Raw genomic sequence first — 14,347 nt, forward strand, 5'->3', positions numbered from 1 at the left:
GCCCTCCAGATGTTTTGGAACTACAACTCCCATGATCCTAGCTAACAGGACCAGTGGTCAGGGATGATAGGAATTGTAGTCCCAAAACATCTAGAGGGCTGAGTTTGCCTATGCCTGCACTAAGGTAACCAAGGAAGTTTTATTGTTAGCCAAAACCAGTCTGAAACTGGTTTCTAGAAGTGATCTAAATAACCATTTTCATCCAAAAACTTTTGGAGCAGCACTACAACAAATTACAGTGGTACCTCAGGTTACATTCGCTTCAGATTACATACACTTCAGATTACAGACTCTGCTAACCCAAAAATATTACCTCAGGTTAAGAACTTTGCTTCAGGATGAGAACAGAAATTGTGCAGCAGTGGAGCAGCGGCAGCAAGAGGCCCCATTAGCTAAAGTGGTGCTTCAGGTTAAGAACAGACCTCCAGAACGAATTAAGTTCTTAACCCGAGGTACCACTGTATGTAGTTTGGCCCCAAAAGGTTTCAAACATTAGCAATTTATGCTACATTATAATTAGCCATAGTAGCTATAGTAACCATAGTCACTTGCTGTAGAGGGGATTTCTCAGTCCCTTCCCCCACCTCCACACACAAGATGAAATAGAGGCTATAGGAAAGGGTGGATAAATAGTTTCCTGGGAATGAGGGACAGGGTAGAAAGAAGAGTATGATGAGCAGCAATGGAAGCCTCAGTCCTGCCACTTTAAGCCATTATTTTTAAATTTGCTAACTTGGAGGTGACCAGGTGGGGTGGGGAGAAGACAATTTTCTTCCTTTTTTCTTTAATGCTCCCTCCCCCTCCCCCTCCCACCTCCTGCCTCTCACTGTAAATCCTTTTGACAGAAACTGCAGTTTTTGCTCAGAATCCAGTTGTGTAAGGATTTTACTCCAGACCTGTTCATCTGCACCCTATCTACTTGTGCTTCTGTGTCATCATCTGGGAACAAGAGAAAGGGAATCCTGGCCCTACCCCTAGCCAGGAAACCAACTGCCTCTGGCAACCTGCCCTGCCTCTCTCCCAGAAAGAGCTCCATCATAACTGCCAGCTGCTCTGTGGATTTTTGCCAAAGGGTGCTGGCTATTTTGGAATGTTGAGGGAACTTTCCATTATTCCTTTCAGCTGTGAATATAGACACATTTGTGCAAAAGCTAATCAGAGCCTTGGGGATATGATGGAAGCCTAACTAAACAAGTGTGTGTAAATGGGTACAGGATTGTAGTCTTGGGGATCAGCTAGTTATATTTTGTCAGGTCAGATTCCAGAGTTTCCCTATATTTTATTACCTCAAGAGCAATGGTTTTCTGCCACTGCACCATCATTTTTTTGAAGCATGTTACTGTTTTTTAAAGGAAAGATTGCCTACTATGCAAAAGAAATGAGGGTGTACCTGAAAGCTCTACATGAACAATTTCTTGAAAATGTGTTGCCATTTAATGATATAAAATATTTATTTTATTATAAAAAACTCAGATCGGCTTAAATCTCTTGAAGTGTTGTGATTTGGCTTAGAAACTTACGCTCAATCTATTCTTTGAATAACTGGATTTTTAATTTTTTTTAAAAAAAAACACTTATCGAAGAGTAATTATCAGATAATTTTTAAGAAGCTGCCTTTTTTAAAAAAATGAAATGTCTGTCTTTCAGAGGATCCTCTCATTATCAGTTCATTGTGCTGGCTTTCAGGAAGGCTCTGTAATTTTTATAGAAAAAGGTGATCATGAACATACATGCCTTGTTACTATTTAAATTATGCAGATTCTTGATGCTGTGAAAATTTGTGCTTGATGACGCCAAGGCAGCTGCACGTTGTTAGCATTGTAGGCTGTCAGATGATCATGTGGGATCCTTGCAGCATGCAACATTCAATAGGATTGAAAAAGGGCTTTTGATGCAAGGCATAGCTTCTGAATATATCCGTGCCTTTTAGCTACTTATAACAGCAAACCAAGCTAACTTTAGGTTTTAAAATGCTGCCTCATTTTTCTTCTGGTTGGTTTCATTTTGGCTTCACTAGAAGATGCATCTGGTACATCCACGATTGAGGAGTTTATTCATGCTACTGTCGTTCAGTTCACTTTCTTTTCTTTTCGACTCCTAGCTAGCACACAGATGACATGATCACACATTTGTTCAGCTACCACCATGCATGGTTTCGTCCTCTGCTTTTGCTGCATTTTCTCCTCCGTTAAGTTGCACTGTCATGTTCCCCCTTGCCATTAAGCCTTGTCTTTGTCTCTTTCCTCCTTCTGTTTGCCGTTATATTTTCCCCATGTTTGATTACTGCAATATTATTTGATTAACTGGCTGTGATGATGATGAACCTACACACTGGAGGAGCAGCTACTACTGTGGTGATGAAGGGATGTAATAATGGTCGCTATCCTCGGAATTCTCTCTACAGTGACTGCATTATAGAAGAAAAGGCTGTGGTCCTGCAGAAAAAAGACAATGAAGGATTTGGGTTTGTGCTCAGAGGGGCCAAAGGTATGTGGATTTTCTGTGTCTGTGTGATTGGGTGAGTGCCTATGTGAAAAATGGCATGCATTTCTGAAAATAAACAGGCATTATTCCTTATGCATTTGGTTGCTAGACAACAGTGTTCTCTGTGCAGTAAAACTGACATGAATTTCTGATTGAGCAGTTTTGAGGGGTATGTGAATGCATGTATATTTTTACAGCATAGATATATGTATAGAATAGATATGGAGAATAATTCTGAGGGGAAGGTTGCCTACATATTTTGTATATGTTACTGTTCAGTTTATTCACACTGTAAGCAACCTGGCTGTGGGGGTGTCAAAATTGCTTAATTTAAAGTGTTCCTGTGTTAAAATTATTTGCGGAGTGAAGCTGCATGTTGCCAACAAGCTTGAAATAGATCTGTGGCTTGCTCAAGGTGGAACTACTGCAGTTTTAGTATGAAAATCAGATCATTTTTATGTCTTCAGAAGCTGCATGTATGTTGAGTGGCCTTTTTAGTGTGTTCTGTTGTGAGGGATGCCTGGCTTCATGTGTTGAAATGTGCTAAGCTTTTTCTTATGCCAAATGTACTCCAGTAGATTTATGCCTAAGATATATTTTTAAGGCTTTTCTTTCTATTGCTTTTGCATTTCATTTTTTAAAGTGGTGGTACATCCCAGTGCCTGCCACTGAGACACCCCTCAATTGCTGGATGGGCTCTCCCTCACACAGCCTGGCTTCAAGGCTAGCCCATATGTGCTTATGGTGGATCCTCCACACCCTTCCTCTGGGAATACCGTTTCTATCATTCCTCGCTAGCATGGCAGACACCTATTGGGCTTCCCTAGCTATGTAACAGTTCCTGATTAACCCTCCTGGCTAAATGCACGTTTTAGCGGGGTCTTCTAGAGACTCTGTGACTTCATCACAGTGTAGATCAGCTGGCGCTGAGCTATCTCTGCAGCAAACAGAGGTTATTCTCTTACTATATATGTTAATGTTGTATGGGCCCCAGCTCTCCAGGTGGAATATTCAAGGGCCCCCTTTAAAGCATATGCTAATATCCAGCTTCATGTATCATTTGTTATAAATGATGTTTGAGACCTTATTGGAGCATATTGTCTATGAAAGTGTATGCATGTCAGATCATTCAGCATATAAATATGTACATGATGCATAAGCAAATACAATGTTACACCATTAAATTCAGTTACTTCGTACTGTTTTCATTGTAGCTATAGGTAATTAGCTGGTAACAGACTTGAAATTTTAAATGCCTGAATTCTCCATGCTATGCCCATATTTGAAAATTAATGATACTGGTTTCAAATGAGAGTCCTGTTCCACCAAATCACTTGCTTTTTTGGCTATATAGCAATTTATCAGAACTGAGCTTCATTTATTTGCTGACTAAATTCAAGTGATCATGAATACATAAGAAAAAAGAGAGGGAGAGAACTATAGAGCAGGGAGATCTGTAGAGAAGGGATTGTTGTACTTAATGAATTTCTGGCACTGCATAAGTAATCATTTAATCACATTAAGTATATATTTCAAACATTTATCTTTCTTTATTAAAATATATTTTTTTAAAAAAATATTATTCCCAAAGCTGATACACCAATTGAAGAATTCACCCCCACTCCAGCCTTTCCTGCTTTGCAGTATCTGGAATCAGTGGATGAAGGTGGGGTAGCATGGCAAGCTGGCTTGAGAACAGGAGACTTTTTGATCGAGGTAGGAGAATTTTGAATGTGATCTAACCTTTCCTGTTCAGGAAAATTCTGTAGTTTAATCAGTTTGCACAAGGTTCACTGGCTGCTTTAAACTTGTCCTTCTAACTACTGGCGAAGAGGCTTATTCAGCAGTTTGATGCAAATCCTAGTTGCAGAGTCTTTCATGGCTTCATTATTCAAACCTCCCTTTGCTGTGTTGACACAAATTGTGTGAATATAGATGTGTGTAGTTCTAGGCAGCACATTAATACGTGTGAGAAACCTCCATGAGAGAGGATGCTGTTAATTCTACTTTTGGTAGTTTTGACTAAATTTAATTTTGAAGATAATTGAATGGATGTCTAGTGCTGCAGTATAACATTGAAAGGGTTGTGTTTTAATTACTAGCCTGATCCATCATGCGTGTAACAGCAGGTGGTGGTGTGATGATATCCTCCTCCTTTCCATAGAGATTAGTAATCTCATCTCTATGGTGACAGGGCCTCTTTTATTTCATTGCCCCAACACCAAATAAAGCTTTTATGTATCCCTTTTAATGGATAATATCCTGTATTTGCTGTACACCATTTAACAGTGAAAAATGCATCAAGTGATTAGATAGAGAGTAAGATATTAGTGAGAAAATGTGTGATTGCATTTCATGAAAGGGGAAGCAGCTTTTGTGTATCAGATTTAAGTAGACCAGTTTGTTTGCTTGTTAGCTTCTAGTTCACATTTTAACTTTTGGAATTGACAGTGTTATTATTCCTAATGAAAATTCTTATGTGAAATTAGCAATGGTTTGGATACTCTTTCCATCAGTTTCAAAGAAATTATTGAACATCAGAACAATAATGTGGTTGTTACTTTATTGGATTTTGAGTATATATCTGGCTATATTCAGAATTATTCATACAATGTGAATTATAGTCTGGTATTCATTTTTTCCCCTGTTTTAACAAATGGTGATACTTTATTGAATGTCATTTACCCATATAATTCTTTAGTTTGCATTTGTCGATATTCAGACTGATGAGTAAGTTATTTTGTGGCATATGATATAAAAAGGTAGAATTTTTCCCCCCTAATGCCATTTACTAATCTATGCAATTTCTGGTACAACTGGATTAGGATACAGTACTTGGTCATTTTCCCTTATGCATTCAGACTTGAAGAGTAGACTGAGCTTTCTTCTCTCAAGTTTTCATGTTAATCTTTTGCATTTACAAGTCACAGTAAGGTCAAGTTTTTAGCAGGAACATGTTAGAAATAATGTGATACAATACAAAATGTATTGGTAAATTCTTTATGGTTATAATGCATCCTTGCTTCATTGCCTTATAAGTTTTGCTGGGTAGTGAATTGATGGACAGCTTCCTATTTAGAGGACTTCCTTGGGAGTTAAACCTGAGAATCACACTTCATAAACCACTGATCCTAACTTTTCCTGCACCAGCAGATAAATATTTATGATAGGGCATATTGGCATGTGGTTTAACTTTCATTATATAAAGAGCTACTTTTGGCACATGGTTTGACATGGTTTGTTGAATTTTCATGTTTTTCTTCTTCTCTGAATAACGATGTTCAAACTACTTTTTAATTTCTCCAAAATTTCAAACTCAGTTTGCTAGGTGGTATGGGCAAACTGCTGTTCAAGAAGCACAAGCCCAAAGCTGACATTTGTCTGTGGAAGTAGTTGCATGGTTTTGTTTTTTGGATGATGGCCAGGATTCCAAACTGTAAGTGTATGCCAGCACTGCAGTGATGTTCTCCACTGTTGGTAGAAGATACATAGACAGAAATATTTAGGACTAGGATACTGGTAAATGGTACAATGAAATATTTGGAATTAATAGTACCCTGGAAAGCATAAGATACTTTGAATAGGTCTAACAGGGGTCTTTTATCACAAGCAATTGAAATACTATTGAAATACTTTAGGTGTGGGAAAGTTATACAGGCACAAAGTGTGGTGGAATGATGTAAATCAACAGGAATAAAGGTCAATTTATGTTATTGATTTAAGTTAAGTTTCTCATTTTAAAGTGCATTTATTTCATGAGCAAGCATGTGTACTAGGTGTGTACATATTGGTTTGCAATTAAATAGAACATTTTTATAATCCAGGAGCATAATCCAAAACCTTGGATAATATAGGCCACTTTCTTTTTGCACTGTGAACCTCTTTACAGTATTGATAAGAGACCAACCTTCTTGGTTCTCTTTCTACACATGCAAAATAAGGGAAGAAAAAGTCCTATTTTCCTGTGGGACCTCAGACCCCATGAGCATATGAGTTAAGAATCTTTTTTGGCCCTCCATTCACAGGTCCCAATACCAGTCCTTTGGACACTGCTTTCTACATATCTTCATCAGGAAAACTGTCTATTTATTCCTACTCTCTGCTTCCTGATACTTTCTGATCCAGAAGAGGACCTCATCTCTTTTTTCACAACTACTAAACTTAGTTTAGAGTCTTTGATTAGGTACTTGTCATGCAGGCATTAAGTGGCGGGGGGCAGAACCAAGTTATCTGCAACGCAATTGGCCAGCTAAGTATTTAAATTTAATTACGTGATGGGGGGGCTGACCCCACAAAGTACACCTCTGGTACAGTCGTACCTTGGATCTTCAACGCCCTGGAACTCGGATGTTTTGGCTCCCAAATGCCTTAAACCCGGAAGTGTGAATGTTCGTTTGGAACGCCTCAGATTATTCTTTAAGGCACTTTTTTATTTTTTAAAAAAAACTATTTTAAGGTGGGTGTTTTTAAGCATAGGTTTTTATCTTACCCTGACCAAGAACTTTGCAAGACATTTCAGTTATCTTTAAAATAAGAATGTACTGAATATTTTGCTGAATCAGGCCAACTTTTGTAGCAAAATAAAGAAAACCTTCAATATGTTTTGAAAGCAAAGTCCATCACATACCATAACAGTATGACAAATCACCTATTTTTTCTCTCTTGATGCTTCAAAATCCCACTGATAATTGAGAAACTTGACCATTGTCAACCAGGCTCACATTTGTTACTGAGGAATACTTCTATAAACAAATTGTAGTGAATTTTCCATCCTAACATGATAAGTTTTTCTGGAAACTGTAATGTGTTAAGGGTTTTTCTGTTTTTTTTAAAAAAACTTTTATCCCAGAAATAGCTGTTTTGCAGTAAGAAGAATTAGAAAGGTTTGTATGCACTTTTAATTGCTGTGAAACCTCATTATGATAATACTGGATGTAGTTGGCCTTATCTCTTGTTGCCAAGAGATAGAAAATCTTCAATGACTCAGACGTTCACAGTATTACATGCTTGAAGCTCAACTATTTGCTTCTGGCATATGGCTGGGCTGCCATTTTTGTTAAAGAAAAAGTAAACTATTTGATAATTTCATATAGTGCTATTTTATGCCAGATTTATTTTGTTTTGTTTTATTATTTTCAAAGAGGATTATTTTTCTGCTGCTTTGTTTATAATTTGCGGTATAGAAATATGCTTCATTCCTTTACATTAAAATGTTCTTCCTCATGCATGTATCTTATCATTAGTGAATAGAAATGAGCAAGTCAACAAAAAACCTACTCCATTCATTTTCAGCATCTTTTGCAGATTTTCTCATTTATAGACCCACTGACATGTGGGGATCAGAGGAAAGATGAAACTAAGCAGTTATTAGCCTTTGGCAGTGCCTTGCACCCCAGGAGAGCAGTTGCATTCTTCCTCATAGTCATATTGTTCCTCAGGGTTACTTCCTGCTTAATGTGACAACTGTGTGTTAAGCAAGTGTTTCATGCAGCAAATGCGTCAAGTGTGAAACGATGGATGGTCTTTAAAATTCATTTTTCAGGCATTGCCCCACTTACAAGTAGTAGCCCAGTCATTGGTCCCAGGGTGTGCATGGGTGTTCACATGGAATACAGCATGTACAAGTCAACTGGGATTTAGCTGCAAGTGCAGTGAAGTTGCTTTCACAACAGCCATTTTACTGGAATGGTAATCCTTTGTTCACTCACTTTTGGGGGAACACCCAGACAATGTGATTATCAGCCTCTTGCATTGCATTGTTTTTGTGTGTGCATGGTCTCCTTCCCTTTCCCCTAGTCCTGATTTTGGGCATTTTTTCAACGTTTATAATAAAGCACAATTCCAGCACCAGCTGGGCAAGTGTTGGCAGGCAAGATACTTTTAAGGCTCTCTGGGTTCCTATGCCTTTGGAGATTTGAAGCTATTTATTGGAACAGGTAGTTTCCTCGCCTTGTTTTTTAAGAGTGGAATTTTGCAACCAAAAAGAAAGAAAAAAAATGGTAAGATCCTTCTCCCTTACCCCCTCCCAAACGTATGAATGAAATTGATGCTATTCAAGAAGTAATTCATATGTCATTTATCTACCACTTGTACTCATCATGAAGCAATCAGATACGATAAACTTAAAAGAGGAAACTTAAGCAGCATTGCTGAACTGGACTTAATGTGAGAGTAAATACTATAGGGAGAGGCATTATATACTAATTGTGCATAATATACTGGTATTAAGTCATTGTGTAGAATCTCAATTTTAATTCTGTTCACAGCTAATTTGGGGCGGGGATGATGTCTCAGCAGTGCTAAAGTGTTCTAATGTGGAAGCAACCCATGTGCCCTGCGATCCTAATGCCATATTCTGAAACCTCTTGAGCTGAGGAACCGAGATTTTTAGCTGTTTTATGATATTTCAGTGGGTGATGTGTGGTTGTGTTATGCTTTAACTGTATTGAGACCTATCTGGTATCTAAGATTTATTTACTTATTCTTTGCAAGGAAAACGATTGAGCAAAGTAGTTCTAAACATATTCTGTATTAGTATTTAAAGCTGTGAGTTTTGGCAGGTTTATTTAAGTTCTCAATCTCTTTCTCCAACCCCCAACCCGCCCCCTCACACACACATTCTTTTCCACACTCATATCAGCAAATACTCTGGCATTTACCTGCTGCAAAGCTTGTTGCTCTGTATAAATTTTGTGTGTTAATCCTTTGCAGCAGGCACTACAGCCACTGAATAATTAAGGGCAGAAAGATCACTTGTGCTGAATTCTCCAAATTCCATGTTTCTAAAACTTTTTAGACCGCTCTACACAGATGATGGTAGATCGCGAGAAACCTTGTAGTCAGTTTTGCTAAACATACTAGTAACTAAGGTGCAGTGCAAATACTTATTTTCACATATTTGTTGTTTTATTGAAATACTCTGTGAAGTATTATCCCTTCTTTCCGCTCCTCAGTTTTTCAAGATGTGCACTTGCAAGGAACCAATTTATGAGTTGCTTTTTATGTTGCAGATTAATAATAAATACTGTTATGAATTTGGGAGGGAGACAGTCTGGAAGAAACCCAGATACCCCTTCCAACCCTTCAATTCTGTACCTTTAGGGTGGAATGTGGGGGTCGCGGGTGGCACTGTGGGTTAAACCACAGTGCCTAGGACTTGCTGATCAAAAGGTCGGCGGTTCGAATCCCCGCGCGACGGGGTGAGCTCCCATCGTTCGGTCCCAGCTCCTGCCCACCTAGCAGTTCGAAAGCACCCCTAAGTGCAAGTAGATAAATAGGGACCGCTTTCTAGCGGGAAGGTAAACGGCGTTTCTGTGTGCGGCACTGGTGCTGGCTCGCCAGATGCAGCTTCGTCACTCTGGCCATGTGACCCGGAAGTGTCTTCGGACAGCGCCGGCTCCCGGCCTCTTGAGCAAGATGAGCATGCAACCCTAGAGTCGGTCACGACTGGCCCTGACGGGCAGGGGTACCTTTACCTAGGGTGGAATGTATAAAAGGAAGTTTGCCCAACTAACCCCTTTGTCAAAGTAGTAGCTTTAACTGGCCAGTTAAGTGCTCATCAGCATCTCAAGCAATGGAGTAAGTGATGGTGCTCTCCAGGAAAGGTGGGTTGGTGTTACACACACACACACACACACACACACACACACACACACACACACACCTCACCTGACTGCAGGCCATGTGATCCTTGATTGGGAGCCACCCAGAGTGGCTTGGGAAACTCAGCCAGATGGGCGGGGTATAAATATATTATTATTATTATTATTATTATTATTATTATTATTATTATTATTATCATCATCATCATCATCCTCCTCCTCCTCCTCCTCATCATCATCCTAGGCAGAAGAAGACTAGCCAGACTAGCTGTGTGTGAGAGCAGAAACCTACAGAGACATGTCTTGCTCTGTGCTGCAAAGCTGTGACTTTAGGGCTCGCCTGGAACCCCAAAGGAGAAGCAAGATCTTCTTGGGAAGTGTTCAAAACTTCCTAAGGACTAGGCACATTCTGCAACTTGCTATGGTCCAATTGTGACCAATTTTAGATCTGTGGGTGCATGTATTGAGCCTAGGACCTGTTCCCACATGGTACGCCAGCACTCTCCTCCAAGCCCTCGGGGAGCTGGTCTCCAAGGCCCATCCCTGCTTGGTGCTCCAAGCCTGCCCTGGTGAGGGCTGGGCTGGGGGAGAAGGGCCCCAACTCCCCTCTCGGCACTTCAAGCCCCATCAAGCATGTCCCTGTTTGGTGCACCATGAGAGGAGGGCTGAGGGGAGGAGGGCTCCAAGGCCTGTCCTTGCTGAACTTTCTAGTAGTTACACACTTGTTTCACTTTCTCTCTGAAATTTCTTTCAAGTTCAGCATCGTAGTAATTATTGTCAAAGTTGGCCTCTATGCAGCTTACAAGTATAAAACCAATTACAAAATAATATATATATATGCATGTAATAAATATGCACAATAGAACCATTTCATTGAAACTTTAAAATAAGCACAAACATAAAAATACAGTAAAGCAAAGACATTCAAATAGTGCAACAGTTAAGAGTTAAAACAGCAATTAAAGCAATTAAAAATTAAATATAGTAACAATAATATGTGCCCTCATTGTGCTCAAGTGTTCAGATGCTGCAGGTATATATTCTTTTAAGCCTTACAACACCCCTGTCAGATATGTTTCGCCTTCCCTGCCCAGCCTAAAATGAAATTGATTCTAGATCGCTGGCTGCTGCCTTCCATGTGTCCCTTTGCCTCTCCTGCCCCCACCCCAGCATGTAAGTTCACATCTAACACAATACACACAGACACATATACACATCAGTATTTGTAAATATTAATTATTCAAATGACTTGTGGTTTTGACTGCTTTTGCAGGGACTGAGCCCCATTTATGTTTGTGGTGTCCAATTAAGAATTGCTATTAAAAATGTGATGTTAACAATGTGCCACTGATGTGAATTATGACTCAGTTCATGCATTTTGAAAAAATAGATAGAAAGAGCTGCTGCGTTAAGGGAAAAATAGCGACTAGCCATTCTGTTTTTGTGCCTAGAACCCAGGTTCCAGGAGCAATTTGGCTCCTAGCTTTTCTATCTCAGTTTCTAACTCTGTTCTTGGAGTGTTACTGCTGTAAACCACTCCCTGATATGCTCAGGTTGTATTTATGTGTAAGTAAAACCATGTACAGTCATACCTCGGATTACAGACGCTTCAGGTTGCGTTTTTTTCAGGTTATGGACCGCCGAAACCTGGGAGTACCGGAATGGGTTACTTCCGGGTTTCGGCGGTTGCACATGCACAGAAGCGCCAAATCTCAACCCACGTGTATCTGTGAGTGTGAGCGTCCACTGTATCCTAAAGATCTGTATTGAACTGCATGCCAAGGTAGAGTGTGTGCAGAGGAGAGCCACCAAGATGATCAAGGGTCTGGAAACCAAGCCAGTGGATGGTGATCTGCCATGGATGCTGTAGTTGAGATTCCTGCATTGCAGGTGCTAGACTAGATGATCGTTGGAGTTCTTTCCAACTCTACCAATCTATGATTCTGTGAAATGTCAGCTTTGGTCTGCATTGGCATTTTAAAGCTTTTTGTTTTTAAAAAGTGGTGACTCAAATTCTCAAAATGAAAAGTCATATTATTAAACTCTTCAAGTTATCACTTGTATACTTATAAATGATTATAATTCTGTGTTGTTCACTATGACTCTTGAGGTACGGATTTTTCTCTTCATTGAAAATGGATTTACCTTGCTTATTGTTCAATTAAGTAACAACTTAATCTGGCTATTTTACAAGTGTTTGGATGTAAATGTATATTTCTGTCTGTAGTCATGACTTTAGTGACGTAACATGTGAATTATTTCCTAGTTAAATTCAAATCACAGCCATTATGCAGGGACAGCTCCTTCAGGAATGTCTGACCAAAACGATGTTGTTTCTCTTCTGTTTAGTGAAGTGTTTAAGTTTACGTTACTGTTTCTTAGGTAACATTTCTATCTCATTCTATATATAGGTTACTATGTATTAGCACTGACAATTTCAGAATAACTAGAATTTAAGAAAAGCATTGGTTTTACCGTTCAGCAGGAAAAAAGCAAAAGTTAAAGTTTTAGGGCACAGTCATATACTGGGGAGCCGCTTTTGAGGCATTAAGCAGAATGTCCCAATATGCTAGCAGAACACTATGTGCACAGTCACCATGATAGTTATGCCATCAAAACACCTCTGATTTGCTGAAGGAAACCTCCCCTTCAGGATGTATCTTACCCCAGAGGCTGATCAATAAAGGCTTTACCTGTGCCACATAAGGCTTTTCTTGGTTGCCAAGATTGATCGATCGTGGTCACTTTCCTTCACATGATGTGAGGTAGGCAATTTTATGGATTCTATACTAGCGCCCTCTTTTCTCTGCTGACTCAGGTACCCTGATGTGGCGGAGGGCAAGAGAAATAAGTGCCCCATGATGTGTCTTATTCCTGTCTGGTGCTGGGGTATGTTTGTGGCTAGGATACTGCTCTGTGGAGCTTGCTGTGGGGCTCCAAATCTCTGGAGCTCCCTCTCTTTTGCCCCTGATATTAATTGTTTTGGCCAGGCTTACAAAAGGTAAAAGGGGGCATTTCCATCGCTTGTCCTGATGGGAAGCTGCACTCCTTTTCCTGCTTCCAATCCCATGCGATAAGCCACTGGAGGCTGCTGGTGTGCTGCAGTCAGTGTGTGTCTGCCCTTGTCCTAAATCCTGGCCCCTCTCCACGGACCTGCATGTCAGAGGAATTTCTCCTCCCTGGGTATATCTTGAATCTTTGTCCCAGTAGAGCTAAGTGTGTTCTCTGAGTGTGTCCTTGGAGCTATATGGGTGCTGTGCTATGTGACTTCTCCTTACTCCCCTTTGCATGCTGTGTTCATAAACCAGTACTTGTGAGGGCTATGAAAGGATTCAGATCTCTGCCTGTAGGACTAGCTATAGCGGGGTCGTTTCGGGTTGAGCCACTGGTGCTAATGGAGTGAGGATGCTGCAGTGTGTCATCTTTTGTGGTGCAAGGATGTGTGCTGGGAACCTGTCGTTGTGAGTTCATTGACACCCCTCACACCCAATCTGTGGCCAGTATGTGGTAGCAACACTGAAACAGCCTCTGACCAGTGTTTCCATAGCCATTTTTATTCCATTTTTTAATTCTCTTGTTATGTTTTTCCTGTCCTGGGTTAAACATGCATCTAATATGGCAATTATTGCACCAGCATATTTCTGGCATATCTCAGGTCCTGACATAATGTAAGTTTGGGTTGCTTGGTTTGGCAGTCCATGAATATGAAACATTTTATTTTCATCCATTTCTCTCCCCACACCTCGCTATAATCCTATGATTTGCTCTTTTTGACTCTGGCCCTCACCTTGACACCTCCATCTTCCCCATACTTGTCGTCTTTAATCTCTTCATCTTTGTAGAGATAAAAAGAATGAAAAGCAAAAGAAAAGAAATCATTAAATAATCTGAGGAATTCTTACTGTTTGGCGAATAGTCCACACATGCGCTACATATTGAAACAATTATTTTCTTCCATAAAACAGAGGCTCTTTTGGGGTGGTGAGGGTGGTAGTAATCTAGTTATAATTAAGAGGCATCTTAAATTACAAAGAGCAAAATTACATGGCTGCTTAGAAAATGGCTGGAGCCAAAGGAAACCTATAGCATGATTTTAGGGTCTTCCATGAGCTGCTTCTTTGGGGGTGGGGATTTGAGTGTCCATGTGTGGATTTCTAGATATCTTGCCATGACTTTAAAATTGGAAATGTAAAAATAGAGGAAAGGCAGTATGAAAAAGAGAGAAGGGGGGGGGAACGTTAAGTTTTTACCCTATCTACATA

At 39.9% G+C, this 14,347-nt stretch overlaps 1 protein-coding gene across 8 annotated transcripts in view; it reads left to right on the forward strand.

The window, feature by feature from the left end:
- Positions 1-14,347, forward strand: part of SHANK2 (SH3 and multiple ankyrin repeat domains 2) — a 330,576-nt gene that overhangs the window by 188,990 nt on the left and 127,239 nt on the right. For all 8 annotated transcript variants that reach the window (XM_083462298.1, XM_083462291.1, XM_083462296.1 and 5 more), the window contains 2 exons: positions 2,405-2,487; positions 4,076-4,200. In XM_083462298.1, the coding sequence (XP_083318424.1) occupies positions 2,405-2,487; positions 4,076-4,200 (208 nt within the window). The remainder of the gene's footprint in view (positions 1-2,404; positions 2,488-4,075; positions 4,201-14,347) is intronic.

The sequence above is a fragment of the Podarcis liolepis genome (genome assembly GCF_965112155.1).
Source record: "Podarcis liolepis genome assembly, chromosome: 1".
Classification (NCBI taxonomy): domain Eukaryota; kingdom Metazoa; phylum Chordata; class Lepidosauria; order Squamata; family Lacertidae; genus Podarcis; species Podarcis liolepis.